Source organism: Glandiceps talaboti, chromosome 20, assembly GCF_964340395.1.
Source record: "Glandiceps talaboti chromosome 20, keGlaTala1.1, whole genome shotgun sequence".
Lineage (NCBI taxonomy): Eukaryota > Metazoa > Hemichordata > Enteropneusta > Spengelidae > Glandiceps > Glandiceps talaboti.
In genome coordinates, this window is record NC_135568.1 from 9,446,230 (window position 1) to 9,462,124 (window position 15,895).

At 36.0% G+C, this 15,895-nt stretch overlaps 2 protein-coding genes across 7 annotated transcripts in view; one reads left to right on the forward strand and one right to left on the reverse strand.

The window, feature by feature from the left end:
• Positions 1-2,544, forward strand: part of LOC144450726 (UNC5C-like protein) — a 22,236-nt gene extending 19,692 nt beyond the window's left edge. For all 6 annotated transcript variants that reach the window (XM_078141413.1, XM_078141412.1, XM_078141415.1 and 3 more), the window contains one exon: positions 587-2,544. In XM_078141413.1, the coding sequence (XP_077997539.1) occupies positions 587-1,165 (579 nt within the window). In that variant the 3' untranslated portion in view covers positions 1,166-2,544. The remainder of the gene's footprint in view (positions 1-586) is intronic.
• On the reverse strand, positions 2,185-9,025 carry LOC144451056 (uncharacterized). Its single transcript, XM_078141816.1, has 11 exons — positions 9,016-9,025; positions 8,695-8,731; positions 7,850-8,051; positions 6,998-7,110; positions 6,620-6,740; positions 5,951-6,030; positions 5,537-5,686; positions 4,242-4,425; positions 3,367-3,520; positions 2,949-3,040; positions 2,185-2,304 (listed from the first exon to the last, which is right to left on the reverse strand). Exons 1-11 carry the CDS (start codon positions 9,023-9,025, stop codon positions 2,185-2,187), a joined length of 1,263 nt encoding a protein of 420 aa, XP_077997942.1.
• Between the last annotated feature and the right edge of the window lie 6,870 nt (positions 9,026-15,895).

Below are 15,895 nucleotides of genomic sequence, written 5' to 3' on the forward strand. Positions count from 1 at the left end.
GGTAAACTTATGTACTAAACTATATTGAAATTGAAGTATGCATTCTTAAGATATAGTCTAATTACTGAAATTCATTAATTATGCAAATTATACATAGAAGCTTTAAGTTATATCAAGAAACCTGATAGGACATATGCGCTTTGTTATGGTTAATATGTGTTCCAAAGATATAGCCTAATTACTAAAAATTTTAATTATGCATATAGCTAATTAATGTTCATTGGATGTTTACCAAAATCTTATCAGTTCTTGATTAGCACATGGAAGATGTGTAGCAAATTATAATTGAGCCAGTCGTTTTTAAGAAAATAGTGACACAGACAGACACATACACAGACAGATGGATGGGCAGGCAGACAGCCCGCCAGGCAGGCAGGCAGGCAGACAGATATCGTCATTGCAATACCCCCTTCACGGGAGGTAAAAAATAGCGAGATTGCTTTTAAGAATTTTAATCATTAGAGTAAGATGAAAGATGAACAGAACAGTAAGCCCGGACATTATAAATTGCCAATTACTATAATTTGACAAACATTTAAGCTTATGATAAGTCCTCTTAATATGTTATTTGTTTATACTTCAACAGACTGTGAACTTTAGTTGCCTCTGGAATTCAAGTGAAAACAGCTTCAGCAAAACCTTTGTTTTAAAGCCGAAAAGCTCGATAGTAACTGCATTCCGTACTAAAGTCACCGTTAATCAGCAGGGAACCTCTTGTGATGGCAGCAGTGCTGTAATCAACATAAACAAACCTATAATAACCTCCAACGCATCGAAAGATGTAGGTGAACAGCTTACTAAATACTATATGAAAGAAATCAACCCCGAATATGAAGTAACCGTTAAAGTTGCTGAAGACCTCCATGCTCTACTTACTGGGAATCATCCTACTGGAAACAATTGGAGAATGGTTGCCGACAAACTTGGATTTTCATTTCCAGACACTGATATGATCGAAAAGCTAGACCCAGGTAAACCAGTACATTCAATTCTGCGGTTCATGCATCACATGAAAATACCTCTTGAGACATTGAGTGATATTTTAAAGAGTATGGGCAGAGACGACGCGGCGAAAGTAGTTGACGAGCATCTGGATCCAAGTAAGCAAAAAGGTGGCTATGTGGATTTGTATAAACGAGCCGTTCCATCTGAGTCACGTGACTAAATTGAACGTAACAAATGCTCAGTCAACCTTAGAAGTCTAACCGACATCATGTTTACCAACACAGTAAATGTTGTTCTTACTCTGTTGATTTGAACAAACCATCGAACAGAGCAACTATTCATTCAAGGGAGACACGACCCACAAAGCTATTTAACGTTGCTTCCTGTTTAAAGAGTCGAGCCCTCTAGTCGCTTGTAAATACGACAATAAGGATGGAACTGGCTTGATTCAGCTAGTCCATGAAAGTATCCCTTTACCATGTGTAGCCCCCAGCTGTAAATGACTATACCAGAAGACTGTTTCAAAAAGCAAAACCGTTATTGAGCGTACGAGATGCAAAACATTCTACTTCCTGAATGGAGAAGAAAACGACGATCACTTACCAACGGATGAACAATTCGGATCCGAAAGTAGGATACGTCCACCCCATATTAAAGAAATGAAACCTCTTGAAGACGTGAATATGCTCAGGATGATAGACACATGACATTCAGAGGTGTGAATGACAGTTTCCAGAAGTAATGCTCCCCTCCAGCCTTCATCACTAGTACTCTGAAAGACCACAGACAGAATTTCAGCAATAATCCGATATGCCATTATAATAGTAACTTGTAGTTGACATGTAGTGTTTCCATTATAAATTATGTTAACAAGAAAAACGCAAGATTGTAGCCATTTGTAACAAGATACAGTGATCAAATTATCTTTTTGAGCTAGATATATTTTGAGAGGGAAGGCTTTATACACTCTACTTAAAAGCACAGTTCGAAAGGTGTAAAATACAGTTGTCTAGTAGAGTTACAGGCTGAAAAAAGTTTGCTCTAAACAATGCTAAAGCACAGTTCTATGTATAATATATATTACTCTACTGATGTGATGACTCTAAATCGAGAACCTGTGATTAAAACCCTATTCTATTCCATAAGAAAAGAAACGAAACAAGAATTTTCCTTCACATAGACAGAAAAGGATTATTATTTCATTATATTTTTTGTATAGAAAAACAAAGACTTCTTCATTTAGTATGCGTTGTCATATTCCTGCGATGTTGCTTCTACCCATGTGTTATCTTTGTTTTCGGGTATTTTTCGGCTCTTGCTCACATTTCCATATTCGGTTAAACTTGTCTCGAGGTAACCCTGCCAGAAAAATATAAATATTGTTACATTACAGAAATGGTATTGGAATAATGTGTAAATGCATGTAAAACACACGCACGCACACGTATAAATGGTTGCAACAAGTTAAGATAATAACCAGTATTCACCAGTAGGCCGAACTTAGTATTCATACCATTCCACGGTGAGGGTACTATTTTATACGACAATAGCTACTGAATTCAGTATTTACAGTGTGAAAGAAAATAAAGATTTTTTTTTAAAATTCACGCTAACAAATTATATGTTTTTTTTTTAAATAAACAACCTATACCCCGGCATATACTGAAACCTGGGCTTGGCCGCTGGGCTGAGCTCTTCAAAAATGAAATTGAAGTACTGTAAAATGAATCTGATACTCCTGCAGGTGTCATTTTCTGCCTGTCTTTTCTTATACTGACATAGCTCTATGGTAAAAACTGTTTTCTTACTGTCTACTATTCCTCAACGCACAGATACATAAATATATAAGGGAGTGATCAATTTTATGGAAGAGGGTTGAGAACGCTGACATTGCATTATGGCCAGGATTGTTCTTCTTTCTTTCTGCCTATCTCTCTTCCCTCACAAAACAATGTACTAGAGTAAAAGTACAGGTCAAGAATGGAAAGACAATAAATAATTACCTTGATTGCAGTACCAAAGTTACTGAGATCTAAGAGGAAAGAGTCATGTCCATATATGGAATTAATCTCAAACAGTGTCACAGCATCATTACCTGCAACATGATAAGAAATGATTATATATATATATATATATATATATATATATATATATATATATATATATATATGTGTGTGTGTGTGTGTGTGTGTGTGTGTGTGTGTGTCTTTGTGTGTGTGTTTACTATGTTTGTTGCTTCTATTTTATGTTTTACCAGCATTTGATTTCTACCATTTAAACGATTTGAAATCAGTCAATCACTAAAATTGGTGTAAACTCATTTCAAGTGTTCTTACAGAGGCACCGTCGGGAAGGAATATAGTATACTTTACTCCAATATCTATATACATAAATGGAATCGAATTAAAGCAATTGTCTAACCTGATTTTTGTAGCAATTCTACCAGCTTTCTTTGCTGCTCAACGGGATACATATTGTCCGTATTTACACCAAGAACCATAACAGGACATTTTATTCTAGAAAGACCATCAAACAACGACGGGAAACTTTCTCCTATATCAAACATATCCATTGCCTGTTCATATCAGAAAGCGAAAGATGTTATTTCACCAGTTTTGTCTTTGACAAGAGGAAGAAATAAGGAAATAGAAGTACGAACTTGGTCTATGTTATTCCAAATTGTCTGTTTAGATCTAGTAGAAACATATAGTAAAGTTGTTTTATTAATGAAAAATCCTGATTAAATGCTCATTTCCAATCCGTATTATCCCTTCAGTATTCCTAATCTGTTATCGTCCTTGTATTGTGTTTGGGAAAAGTGCTCATCCATTTTGAGCCTTTGAATTTTATTTAATAATTTTCGGATTTTCAGGAGGAACTGGATATAACTGAGGAGAGAATTCTGGGAATTGCTCAATGTTTTATACACAGTCACAGCCATACAATTGTATATAATTCTATTAAAATTTGGGACGAAAGTGAGAGGGCCATGTTGCAGGTTCCTTATATCACATTGATGAACTGTCAAAGCTTTAAGGAGCTAGTCCACAATCTGTCCTGGGGTCACTCAGTTACGGCAACGTCCCGAGTTTGGGCTAGCTCTGAACTAACTTAAACTACATGTGACAGAAAGATGACTGACAAAATGAAATATTATTCCCAAATTAGTCAGTCATCAGAATGATTTTGATTATTGATATAGAATAACAGAAGAAGAAGAATTTTGAAGAATAATATAATTTGAAACTTCTAGATAAAGATGTGTTGAAATAGTAGTAAACTTTACTAAGTCTTACTTTAGAAATGTACAACAAGGAGTTTGGATCGTACTTCATAGCAAAACTGTGTCCTTGGTGGTCTAAATAACTCTCTATCTGATAGTACGGTTGAAAACTAGGATTTTCACTGTCGTTAATCTTTTCTCTCCCAAATCTGCGTTCCCATTCGTGAGAACTCCTATAATTTACGGTGGCAATTCCACTGAAATATAATTATTCATGTATATACTAAATTATTCATATAAACATTCTGATACAGACAGTAACATTCTAACGTGTTTCCGAGAATGTTACAGTGATGTTGGATTGGTGTTTCAATCATGGGACATTGCGTTTTTGACAAGCGTAAACATATTTCTAGACTGGCAATAACAGACTGACACAACACACACAGCAGGATCTTTTGGCTAATCACACTGAAAAGTGATGAATGATCAAGCATTGCCATTCATTCATAATGCAGTAGGAATAGTCTTTTACTGAAAACATTACAGCTGTACTTGATGATTTTAATGGCTTCAATCGGTTACTTTCAAACTGACAGTGTTAATCAACATGTTAATTTGACCACTTCTACATCCTCAGTGTATAATTGTTTATATTGCTTTTGAAAGTGTTTGAGTGATGAACAAAATGTCGTGTTACATGTCGTGAAACACCATGACAACGTTATTTGTACTGTACATGAAAATTGAGATTTAATGACATATAGAAGTGATTTTGTTTAGTGAAAATGATTTCACTAGTATTATCTTTAAACATAATTCACTCAGTCCGTCCATAATTTGTTCAGTCGAAGACTACCATTTGGCTGATGTATGCTTTATACCTAGGTTTTCAAACTCACTTGTATTGTTAAATTTCAAAATTCCGTCAAATTGAGAAAAAACAGACAAATCCACACATGAAAGCAACAACTGCTGAAAACACTGCAGTAAGGATGGTTTCACGTGTCAAGAAATATGACCAAATCACATCAAATCTCATGAATTGCACTGGTTTCCGGTTCACTACAGAATACAGTATAATCATAATCTTATTCATCTATAATGAACTTAATCAATAATCACACTGTACCTGGATACATATCAGATGGTTTTGATTGAACAAACAAACAAACAAACAAACAAACAAACAAACAAGCGAACAAAACAACCAAACCAAGAAGACAACATACATACATACATACATACATACATACAGACAGACAGACAGACAGACAGACAGACAGAAAGAGACAGACAGACTTTGCACCTACAATCAAAACTTCAAAATGGCGATATATCCCCAAAATTCGTTTGTTAATCACCTACCGTGCAAGTTTCATTCCCATCTGTGGATACATTTTCCCATAATAATTCCCACTATTCCAGTTGGGATCTGACATTACACACTGCCGTTGTAGATATCCCTGAGCAATGGCAGAAGGGTGGGAATACGCACATGCAGATATTGATATCACTCTGTAAAAAAATACACGTTATTATGAATGATATATTAGCTACAATTCCTCCTTAAAGCCTAAGATGTTCAGTTGTGCTAACAAAGGTGCGAGTTCTGCTCGCAGTAAGAGATGGCTAAATATACTTCAGTGTGTAATACAACACCTTGTCAAGTGTATCTATGCAGCAAATATCGTTTTACTAGTAGAAATATCTAAATATTGCCGATTTTGAATACATGTTAGTAAATGCATGTGCAAATATATTTGTGAACAGACAGCTTACCTTCTGATTCTATTTGGAAAAATTACAGCAGATAAAAGAGCTGACATACCACCTAAGGATGCCCCCATTGTTGTATACAACTGTATGGGGAAAAAACCCAGTCTGAATGGTAAAATTATAAATCACCAAAACGATAATAATTCTTTTCTTTTAATGTCATCATTTTAAAGAAATATGATAAGTAATAGAACAACATATTCTCACAAACTGTTTTCTGATCCTGTATAATTTGTGAGTTTTATGCAAAAAAACCCACAACGTTTTATTTGGTATCATTCCCTTTGATATTCCATACTTACTGGGGAACACCACTTCAGGAGATAAATATATTTTCATAAACTTTAGGTTCTGGAGAATCATTTCATGATTTCTCATAAATTTCGCTCGATTCGCACCAAATTGAGATATTTCCCACTTCCATTGTTCTTTCAAAGGTACACAGTTGCCTCGACGGTCCACAGCAGACATAAGTATGGATTGGATTAAGTAGTCACGAGTCATAAGTTCTTATTCCTTTCTTAAAATCAAATTCAATTTTCCAAAGGCAGTATACACAGTTATTGAGAGGACTGAAAAGAAAATGTGACGTGGAAAAATGTCTGTGGGTCTGAATACTAGTATATCAATAGTGGAATCATTATCGGTTAGTTATCTGGAGTTTATTCTTACCTTGTCAATACCCAAATGATCAATTAAAAGAAATTGCACTCTAACTATATCCTCCACACTGATCATAGGAAAGGTTGTTCCATACTCCTTGCCAGTAGATGGGTTAATTGAAGACGGTCCCCTTGTAGAAAATACACAATGAACAATTAATATGCGCTGTATACTCATTATCTCTGGTACAGACATATTATAATGGACCAACGGCCCTATGTCACTTCTTCAAATCATATTGCAGCAGGCTCTGTAAGCACATACGAGTAAACCCATTCACATTGCATACTGTATCTTGCCAAAATTCTTGCATATGGCTATAAGCTGTCGAGTCACAAATAGGGACATATCGAGGTGCTTAAGAAATTCATATACTTGTGTACCTACGTAGTGCCATAGCAACTGCCTAGATTGTTTGTACAAATCAAAAAGAACTTGTCAGAATTAACTGCACAGCCAGGACCAATAAATTTCTCCCACCAACCTGGACTAGTGTTCTCCTTTTAGAAAAAAAATATAACCACGATTAAATATTTGAGACTGGCTGAAATGATATCACATTATCTGATTAAACCTATTTTCAGTATTATATCAGGTTTGTGATCTAATGCAATGCAATACTTTGGTACCATGTGTTGTTAAAACTGTATGAAATAATTTGCTCCGTTTTTGGTGTCATTCATCATCTTTCATCTTCTCGAGTGTTTTGTATGTAAGCTTGGTTTTGTTACCGTCCGCTTGGAAGTATGCCATTGGTTATGGCTCTTAAATACAGTTGGTCTAAACCTTACAGTTGTATCATTTTAATTCTAATGTGCTGATCATGTCAGGAAGAAGGTGCCTTGGCGACAAATTTCTTTACAAATTAAATTTCAGAAATTCCCAACTCCAAACTTTACCATATGAAAGCTTGTTCGTGGTCATTCTGAAATAAAAGAAACTTGCATGTTCACTGTCTTATTTTCAAGGTTACTTTTCTTTTATATTATTTTCCCATAGATAGACACAGTCGTTGACGGCCATATTGGATCGCAAAATGGTCACATTTTGGTCAAATTTGCATATGTCGCAAAAGAAAGGGTCACATGTCTCATATGATATATCATATTGTTTGATTGAAATTTGATATTGAATGACAGAGAAATAACGAACGCATGGAGCCCATTGCAACCCTCCCCTCCCCCACATTTCATACATATACCCTAAACCTTGTTTTTCAATTATCAAGCTTTATCTTACTTGGTGACTCTTCGCATGCGAACTCAGAGATATTCCTCCAAAAAGCAAAATGGCGTTGTCCCTCTCTTCATTCAAGTCTCCCCACGTTTCGTACGCAATGTTCAACTCTTGAAGTATTCCATTGTTGTATTTTAAGTGAAAAGGTTTCTTGTGATGATATATTTTGAGCCCAGTAACTAGTGAATTTTGTCCGGTGAAATTACTGAAATATAATTAATTAAAATCCCTTTGAAATATATTAATAATTTACAAATTACATGTTTTTGTTCACAAAAAACGACGCTGCATTATTGCTTAGATAGTTGTTTTCATAAGGAAAACGTCATATGAATCCTGCTACTGCAAATGTAACAATATACGATAAGTGTTCTTTAAAGGAACGGGAAATATATTCAAGTCAAAACGATGTCATATTTAGCCTATAATTATAAACAAGGAAAGCACTAACAATCTAAGAAATATACGCGTTCCTACGTTAGAGCCGCACGTATAGGTCAATCGTTCAAGTAAAAAATCCCAGGAAGTTATGCACTGAGTTGATTTTTCATTCACACTAAAACTCGCTTTATAATGGGGTCGATAACATGGGGAACGTTTTTATGCCTTAGGATTACATTCACAGCAACATAATGAAGGTAACTGACCGGACGATTGTGGCTAGAAATCTCTAACAATCGGTCTGCTGTTTGGATGATATGCATGGGCAGATCTTTTGAACATAGTCTGTAAATTTAACTCTTGTCTGAACAGAATTTGGGATGGAATTCGTGTCAGGAGCTGCGAATAGGAAAGTTATTTTAATTACTTCAGTAAAAGAACTGGGATTGACTAAAATGTACACATACCTTATCATTCCTGTCTTAACTTGACGCTGCTCTTGGCCTATACAACGACAATGATGAAATAAATGGCGTGCTCAATATGCAAAACACTAGCAAAGAATTTGTGACCTTTAACTGAAACGAAATGTGATACAATTACAATATGAATCTAAATCGCAGTAAAATAGAGGTCACTATACTTGGCAATGTCGTTGTGAAATGGAAATGGTCATCTACGGACGACCCAGCTGTCGACCTTACAGAATAAAAAGAACGGTGTCATCAGCTAAACCATTGGTGCACGGCCATTGTCAGTACTCGGTACTACATGTTTTTTCAACTTACTTTCGTTCATTCTGAGAATACTAAAAGGAAAGGTTGACAACATTCACCTCTCTGTCGACCTGTATCCCGGGACCTGTAGATGCTTATTGACTACATCTGTTGGTATAAGGTCACGAACGGTTTGATTTGTTAGAGGGCGGTTGCATAGAATATGCTACTATTAATGGCAACCCAAGGTCAAAAACAAATCGAAAAGACGTTGACGATAAACATTGAATGGCATTGTCATTTGATGCCCTCGGTAATTGCCTATTTTCTCGAGTTTATTTTTTTCAGCGTTTGAGCATATTCAATAGCACTTTGTGCTCTACTGCTCAGCAAAACACAATTTGGTTCAATGCCTTGTATATTGAGTATACATAATAATTCAATAGCACTGTATTTTCACTGTTTTTAGACTGTGATATATATTGTGCTTCTTTACAACTTATAAATCAACTTTTAAAACAGGGATTTATTTCTACCAGTATAGTGCATGCCAAAGTGTATACGTACATATTGATAATTTACTGTCTACCACGTTTACTTTGCATGGTATCAGGCGCCCCTCCCTTTACGGTTAATTGTAAATCATTCTGGCTAGTCGAGTTAACTATATGGATATAATATACGATTTGTTTTAAAAACACATACACTATACCTTTAGAAATTACTCCACAGAATTATAAAGATATATCGCCACAAGAGTTTGTTTTTCATATTCTGAATTACAACTGACAATATCTGGTTAATTGTTGACGCATTATTAGCAGACCAAGGAGATATATTAATAGACTGCCAACCGTAGTACAACGCAAAACGTGCTTCTTGCGGGGTTTCCCCACTAATAACGACAAAACACCTGAAACCAAACTATAGTCAGTAACACACATGCTTCAGTTGAGGGCAATATGTAACGTTGTTGGAGAAGTACTAGTGAGAAAATAGCCTCAACCAATCAAACTTTCCGCACTATTTAACTTCAGCCAGAACTAGCAGCAAAAGGTTTACAACCGCTTCTGTAATTAATTGGCATTGTGAAATCTGCACTGCACAACAACACAACATGTGTACAGTGGTTGGGGGTAAATGTTAACTTTATTGGTAGTTGACAATAAACAATTATGCTGTACATTAAAAAAGAAGAAGGAAAAATTGATGCCCAATGGATATTGCAATAGTAATAAAGCTACCCGAGATAGCATGAGATAGCAGCCTCTGTCGAGGGACATAATATCGTATCATATTCAAAATGACAGTCTCGCACACGGATTGAAACTGCACTAACGCTTGTGATGTTTCGGAACACTGTGAATATATTGAAAACAGCAATAAGTCTCCAAATCGAATTATAAATAGGCCAGTAGTTGTTACGAACTGTATACTAGTATCTAGTGTCTATAAATGCAATCATTAACACCATGGTACGTCCATACACCTGCATTTGAATAGGAATGCAGGTGTATATGTGAAAATAAGAGATGTATATGGAGTCATAGCATCAAGTCATGAACTTAAAGGGAACCGTGGTATGCCAACGTACCTCGTTGTGTATATATTGACTATGTGTTGCATTACTTTTATCCTGACCCAAAAGAACTGTGGTGCTATATTTTGGGCGATATTAGGCGGACTGGACGAGTAAAAGGCAATATTAGAACAATTAAATACAATGCTCTGAGTTGGCTGAAGTCTAAGGGGTAAGATCAATAACTCAAAATGGAGGATAAAAACAACTACTTTCGTTTACTATGGGGGTGTGGTGGTGGTTTGTTTAGCCATTTTAGTTCCCATCCTACAAAATCAATTTTACATTTAATGGAATCTGTTTTGTACCTCAAAATACAACTTTTCTTACTCAATGTCATCAAATTGAGAAATAGAAGATGTTTCACGACTTATAGTAAATGCATAACACTATAGCTAAAATACAGTGAAGTGCCAATATAAGAGCTATTTTCCTCACCACATACATGTTTTGTATACACAACACTACTACTACTACTACTGCTACATAGATTTGAAATTGATTTGCTGTCTGAAACAATTTTCAATTTGGCCAATTTGGTTAGAAGGGGGATGAGGTTATCTGAGGCCTAAGTATAAGATTTTTTTTTTTAAATCCAACATTGAACTATTGATCTCGCCGGTCTCTAACGTGCCTATGCTGTTTGACCACTAAATCACGTAGGACATGACATATTAAACGGTAACCGCTTCAGTGATAAGCCGATATGACATGAAGATGGATGGATGGATCGATAGATAGATAGATACAAAGGTTGATTGAAATATATAAATACATGACGACGGCGCATACACGCATGCATCGACGACTACTGATGCCACTAAAGTGATATATTCATATACAGATTGCCACCCGATCATATTTCTTCTGTCGGCCATACTTTGATGTTGTTTGTATTCTGAAGACAGGCCGTCCTGACGTAGAAGACCGGAGAACAAAACGTAAACTTAGAAAGGTAAGGTCAGGCTTGATGAACGGGTGTATGTTGTATGTTAATACATGAACAGGTAAACTAAGTGCTGATTCGATAACTTTGCTTGTATTCGTACTATTGTTCAAATATTTGTCTAATATGAAAGAACGTAATGTTCACTCGTCGATTACAATTATGTTTATTGTATATAAAACACGCCTTTATAAATATTGAATAACTACATCATGAATTTGAAAATTAACTAGTGGTCGATTGTGTCTGTGGGTATGAGTTTATTTGTGAAATGCAACAGTTAGCGTTTTGGAGTAAAGTGTGACACGCTCAACAGACGCCACCATCAACACTATCATGTGCACTTTTACCATGTTCTGAACCAAATGTCCGAACATGCCCATGATACCTTGGTGCACACAAAACGGTATGAAATTGTGGTGTAAATAACTTCTTTGTTTCGCGCTTGTGTCTGAGTATTTATCAAAACAATAAATCTCCATTACCGACTATACACCAGTATATCTAGGTGTGTTTTTTCATGGACTAGTCTATGCACATACCAGTATTCCTATGCAACACATACATGTTTTCGTGGCTTTTCTATTTACACAGACGAGATAAAAGCCATGAACCTCGTGTTATATTAGTCTTCATCAGAATACACCTAGGGCTGACTTCGACCCTTACAGTACACTTAGTACATAATACTATAGACTCTGACATACACTTCCACGCCACGGTGATATTTCAAACGTTTTGCATCTGGTAAATCATCTATTAGATTTACATCCGGGGCTCTGATAAAATAAAGTCAAATCAAATCAAATAATACATTATCTGTTTGTTTAATACACGGTGCAGTGCCAAACAAAACAATAGACCTGGAGCAAAGGTCATTTTATTTCTAAAGTGCATTTTCTGTGACGCAAATTCAGATGGTACTCCCACCTCCCCTCCTTCACACACATCAGTAACGTTTACCATTCTACTTATATCTCCCTTCTCTTCACAGTTGCTGCTTGCCTTGTAATACCTAATATAGGGCAATTTATTTAGTTTCTAAACAATACTTTTAGGAAACTCACCGAAAAAGAAAAAACAAACTACATTAAATAGATCTTTAAAAATTAAGAACAAAAACTGACATTACAGAGGTCAAGTATTGCACATTAATGTACACATGCAGCTATGGCTAAGTCACAGCGTCTCATTGGTGATGTTAACGCACGAACAGTAGATCTCAGCAACAAACGTCTAACTGAACTACCTCGTGAAGTCTGTGGACTTCATAATCTTACAATGCTAGACCTAGCTAATAATAAACTAGTTAGTCTTCCTGAGTCATTGTCCAGGCTTCGGTTCCTCGACACCCTAGATTTAAATCATAATGAATTCGATGCTATCCCAAGAGCAATTTACAACTTGGAAAAGTTAAAGCATATAAATATTGGGCACAATTCACTGTTAAGCGTTCCAGAAGAAATAGCAAACCTCACTTTCTTAGAAACATTGGTGTTGAATAATAACTGGATTTCCAACATTCCTGAGGCGGCCAAAGGTCTGATTAAGCTACATAAGTTAGACATCAGTGGTAACGACATTGTTAGAATAGATGATACCATAACCAGTTTAGGAAGCCTGTGTGAATTATACTTGAATAACAACAACATAGAGAAGATACCTACACGGTTAGCAAACCTTAAACATCTCAGAATTCTAAACGTTAGTGAGAATAAGATCAGCAGTATTCCCAAATTCCTAAAGCAGATGAAGTCACTCTCAGAGATCTGTTTAAATGGTAATAAACTGACCGTGCTTCCACAAGATATTGTACAAATGAAAAACCTCAAAGTACTAAAAGTGACCAACAACGAACTAAAGCGTCTCCCCGAAAACATTGGTGAGCTGGCATCGTTGACAGAATTGCATGTCGGTGGCAACAACATAAAAGATGTCCCCGAGAGCTTGTCAATGCTGACTAATTTACAGGTATTTACAGCGAGTGACAACAGAATAAAGGACTTACCGCCCGAGTTTGGAAACTTGGGTAACGTAAAGAAGTTGGAGTTATCAAATAATCGACTTCAGAGCTTACCAGAATCGTTCGGAAGTTTGGCCAACTGTAATGAGCTAAACCTAAACGAGAACAAGTTCAAAGAATTCCCCAAAGAGTTAACCCTCATCACTGAATTAAGAGTCCTTAACTTAGATAACAATAAACTGAAGGTGGTCCCTGCTGAAATAGTTAAGCTAGATAATCTGAGGGAATTAAGCATAAGAAATAACAAGTTAGGGAATAAGTCATTAGTAAGGATAATAGCGATGACGAACCTCCGTAAACTATACCTGTCCAGTAATAGACTATCCCAGATACCAAGTTCAATGGATGTGGAACTACCAAGGCTGAAGGAATTTGACGTTGATGACAATCCTCTACCGGAGCCTTTGCTGGCTGCTTGTAAAGCAGGTCTGCCGTTCCTACGGCTCTACTTTCTTCAAAATGTCGGTAAGAAGTCAAATAAAATCATAGCTTTTTTAAGGTTTGATGGAAATGCACCTACAATGTTTATATAATATACGTTTCCTAGATGTGAAATATTTTTTTCAAAATGCTTTTGAAAGTGGAAGTAGGTTTCATCAACAAGCAATGAGGCAATTGGTAACTAGTAAAGGGTTAAAAGTTGAGTTTGGCAGACTAGTATAGGGTTAATTGTATAAATTTTCTATTATATAGAATCAGGAACCCCTCTTTCATAAAGCCACGGAAAAGATGTCTTATATTTTCAATCAACGTATTGCATCCTTTCTAGGCTTAGGCCTCTATCATCTTCTATGTAACACACAGTAGGATGAGAATACACTGCAGCTTATTGCTATCACTCATATCATTATGTGATTGGGGAAGGTCATTGAAAACAAGAAGCTATTTTTTCAAATACTGGACAAATCTGTTTGTTTGTTTTTCTAATATCAAAATATAAGGTGAGCTAACATTTGATCTTCATATACCTTCACCTACAGACATGTCAGACAGTGAGGACGACTTTGATGATATACTTGAAGATTCCTGTGACATCACTCTTACTCCAAGTAATGAGGTAAACCCGAATTACATCAAACTACACCGTTTTCTGTTATTTTTACAGAGATTTTTCTCCTGAAATATCAACCTGGGTATTTCTGATAGCAAATTCGATAATACAGTCGGTGTTGCCAGTGGCCGAGTGGTTACTTCGTATGCCTTTAAGCTCTGTAGTCTTAATTCCAACCTGCCCAACGTTAACGCTGACTAGGTTTAATTACAAATTAACCAGTATACAAAACGGGCGATGCTGAGTGAGACCTAGTCCAGCTGCTAGACCTCGGGTGTTCTTCCAATATAATACAACACACGACCATAATATCCAAGGCTGTTATCTACAACAAATTATGATCACCAAATATTTTTTTTTAAATATTATACTTCTGAAATAATGTTGCTATTAATTATCTTTAGCAGATAATACATATTTTACTACGTTTTTTCCTCATTTTGAGACGTGCGTTTATTTGAACATATCACTTTAGGAAATTAAATCTTACAACCTGCCTTCCGGGTTCACCCTAAATGTGCCAGTGGGAGCCTTGAAGAAGCAAAAGAAGTTATCCGTGACCAGTGGAGATGAGGCGATTTCAAGACCTACATTACAAAACTTTGAGTTTTATCAATCTGAAGTCGTCAAGTTTTCTTCTCGACGATCGTTGTCATTCGGCAAACCAATCACTCTGGTTAGGAAGTCTCTCTTAGGTGACACTGAGAGGACCATGGTTATTATGAAGTGTGATGATGGAGTGACGTGGGAGGAGTTGACAACTGTTCAAGTAGGTTCAATTCTTTTGTTATAACTTCATATCATACTTTATAGAACAATTGCTTCATTAGAAAAGTTGACGTGCTCGATAAAGATCTTCCCAGTTTATCGTCTGGTTTGACAGAATTCTTAAGTTTTTAATTAAACACCCCTACGCTTTATTTTCAGGCACAACAACATTCTTACTAACATATTGCATTGGTACACTTTGATAATCCACATCCCGAAAAGATTAAAATGTTACAATTGTACTTAATAGTTTATCGCACCTGATGACTAGAAAATGTAACAATGGTAGTAAGATTTTTGAACCATAACATAAATGTAGCAATGTTAGTATTAAGTTTTTTCTCGAGGCAGACGACATCCTAGGTTCAGGGTATCCATTGTAGGCCAAACGTTTGTAGTGTTAGAACTCGTGGTTCGGGCGTGATTCAAAACGGTCGTTTCTCTGAAAGTTATTGCCGTTTTGCCTCAAACATGAACTATATTGGCACAGTTCTGGTGAAACCATCTAGTTGCCATTTCTGTTAGTATTTATACGAAGGGAAGGCTGTTCAAATTACTAGTGTGTTCAGGAAAGCCTAACATGGT

Bases quoted from the DNA above. Each gene is read 5' to 3' on its own strand.
- LOC144451056 (XM_078141816.1), bottom strand. The intron at 7,111-7,849 runs GTAAGATAAAGC...TTTTTCTAAAAG, and splicing joins CGCATGCGAAGAGTCACCAA to GAGAACACTAGTCCAGGTTG. The intron at 6,031-6,619 runs GTAAGAATAAAC...TTCCCCATACAG, and splicing joins ATCATTTGGGTATTGACAAG to TTGTATACAACAATGGGGGC.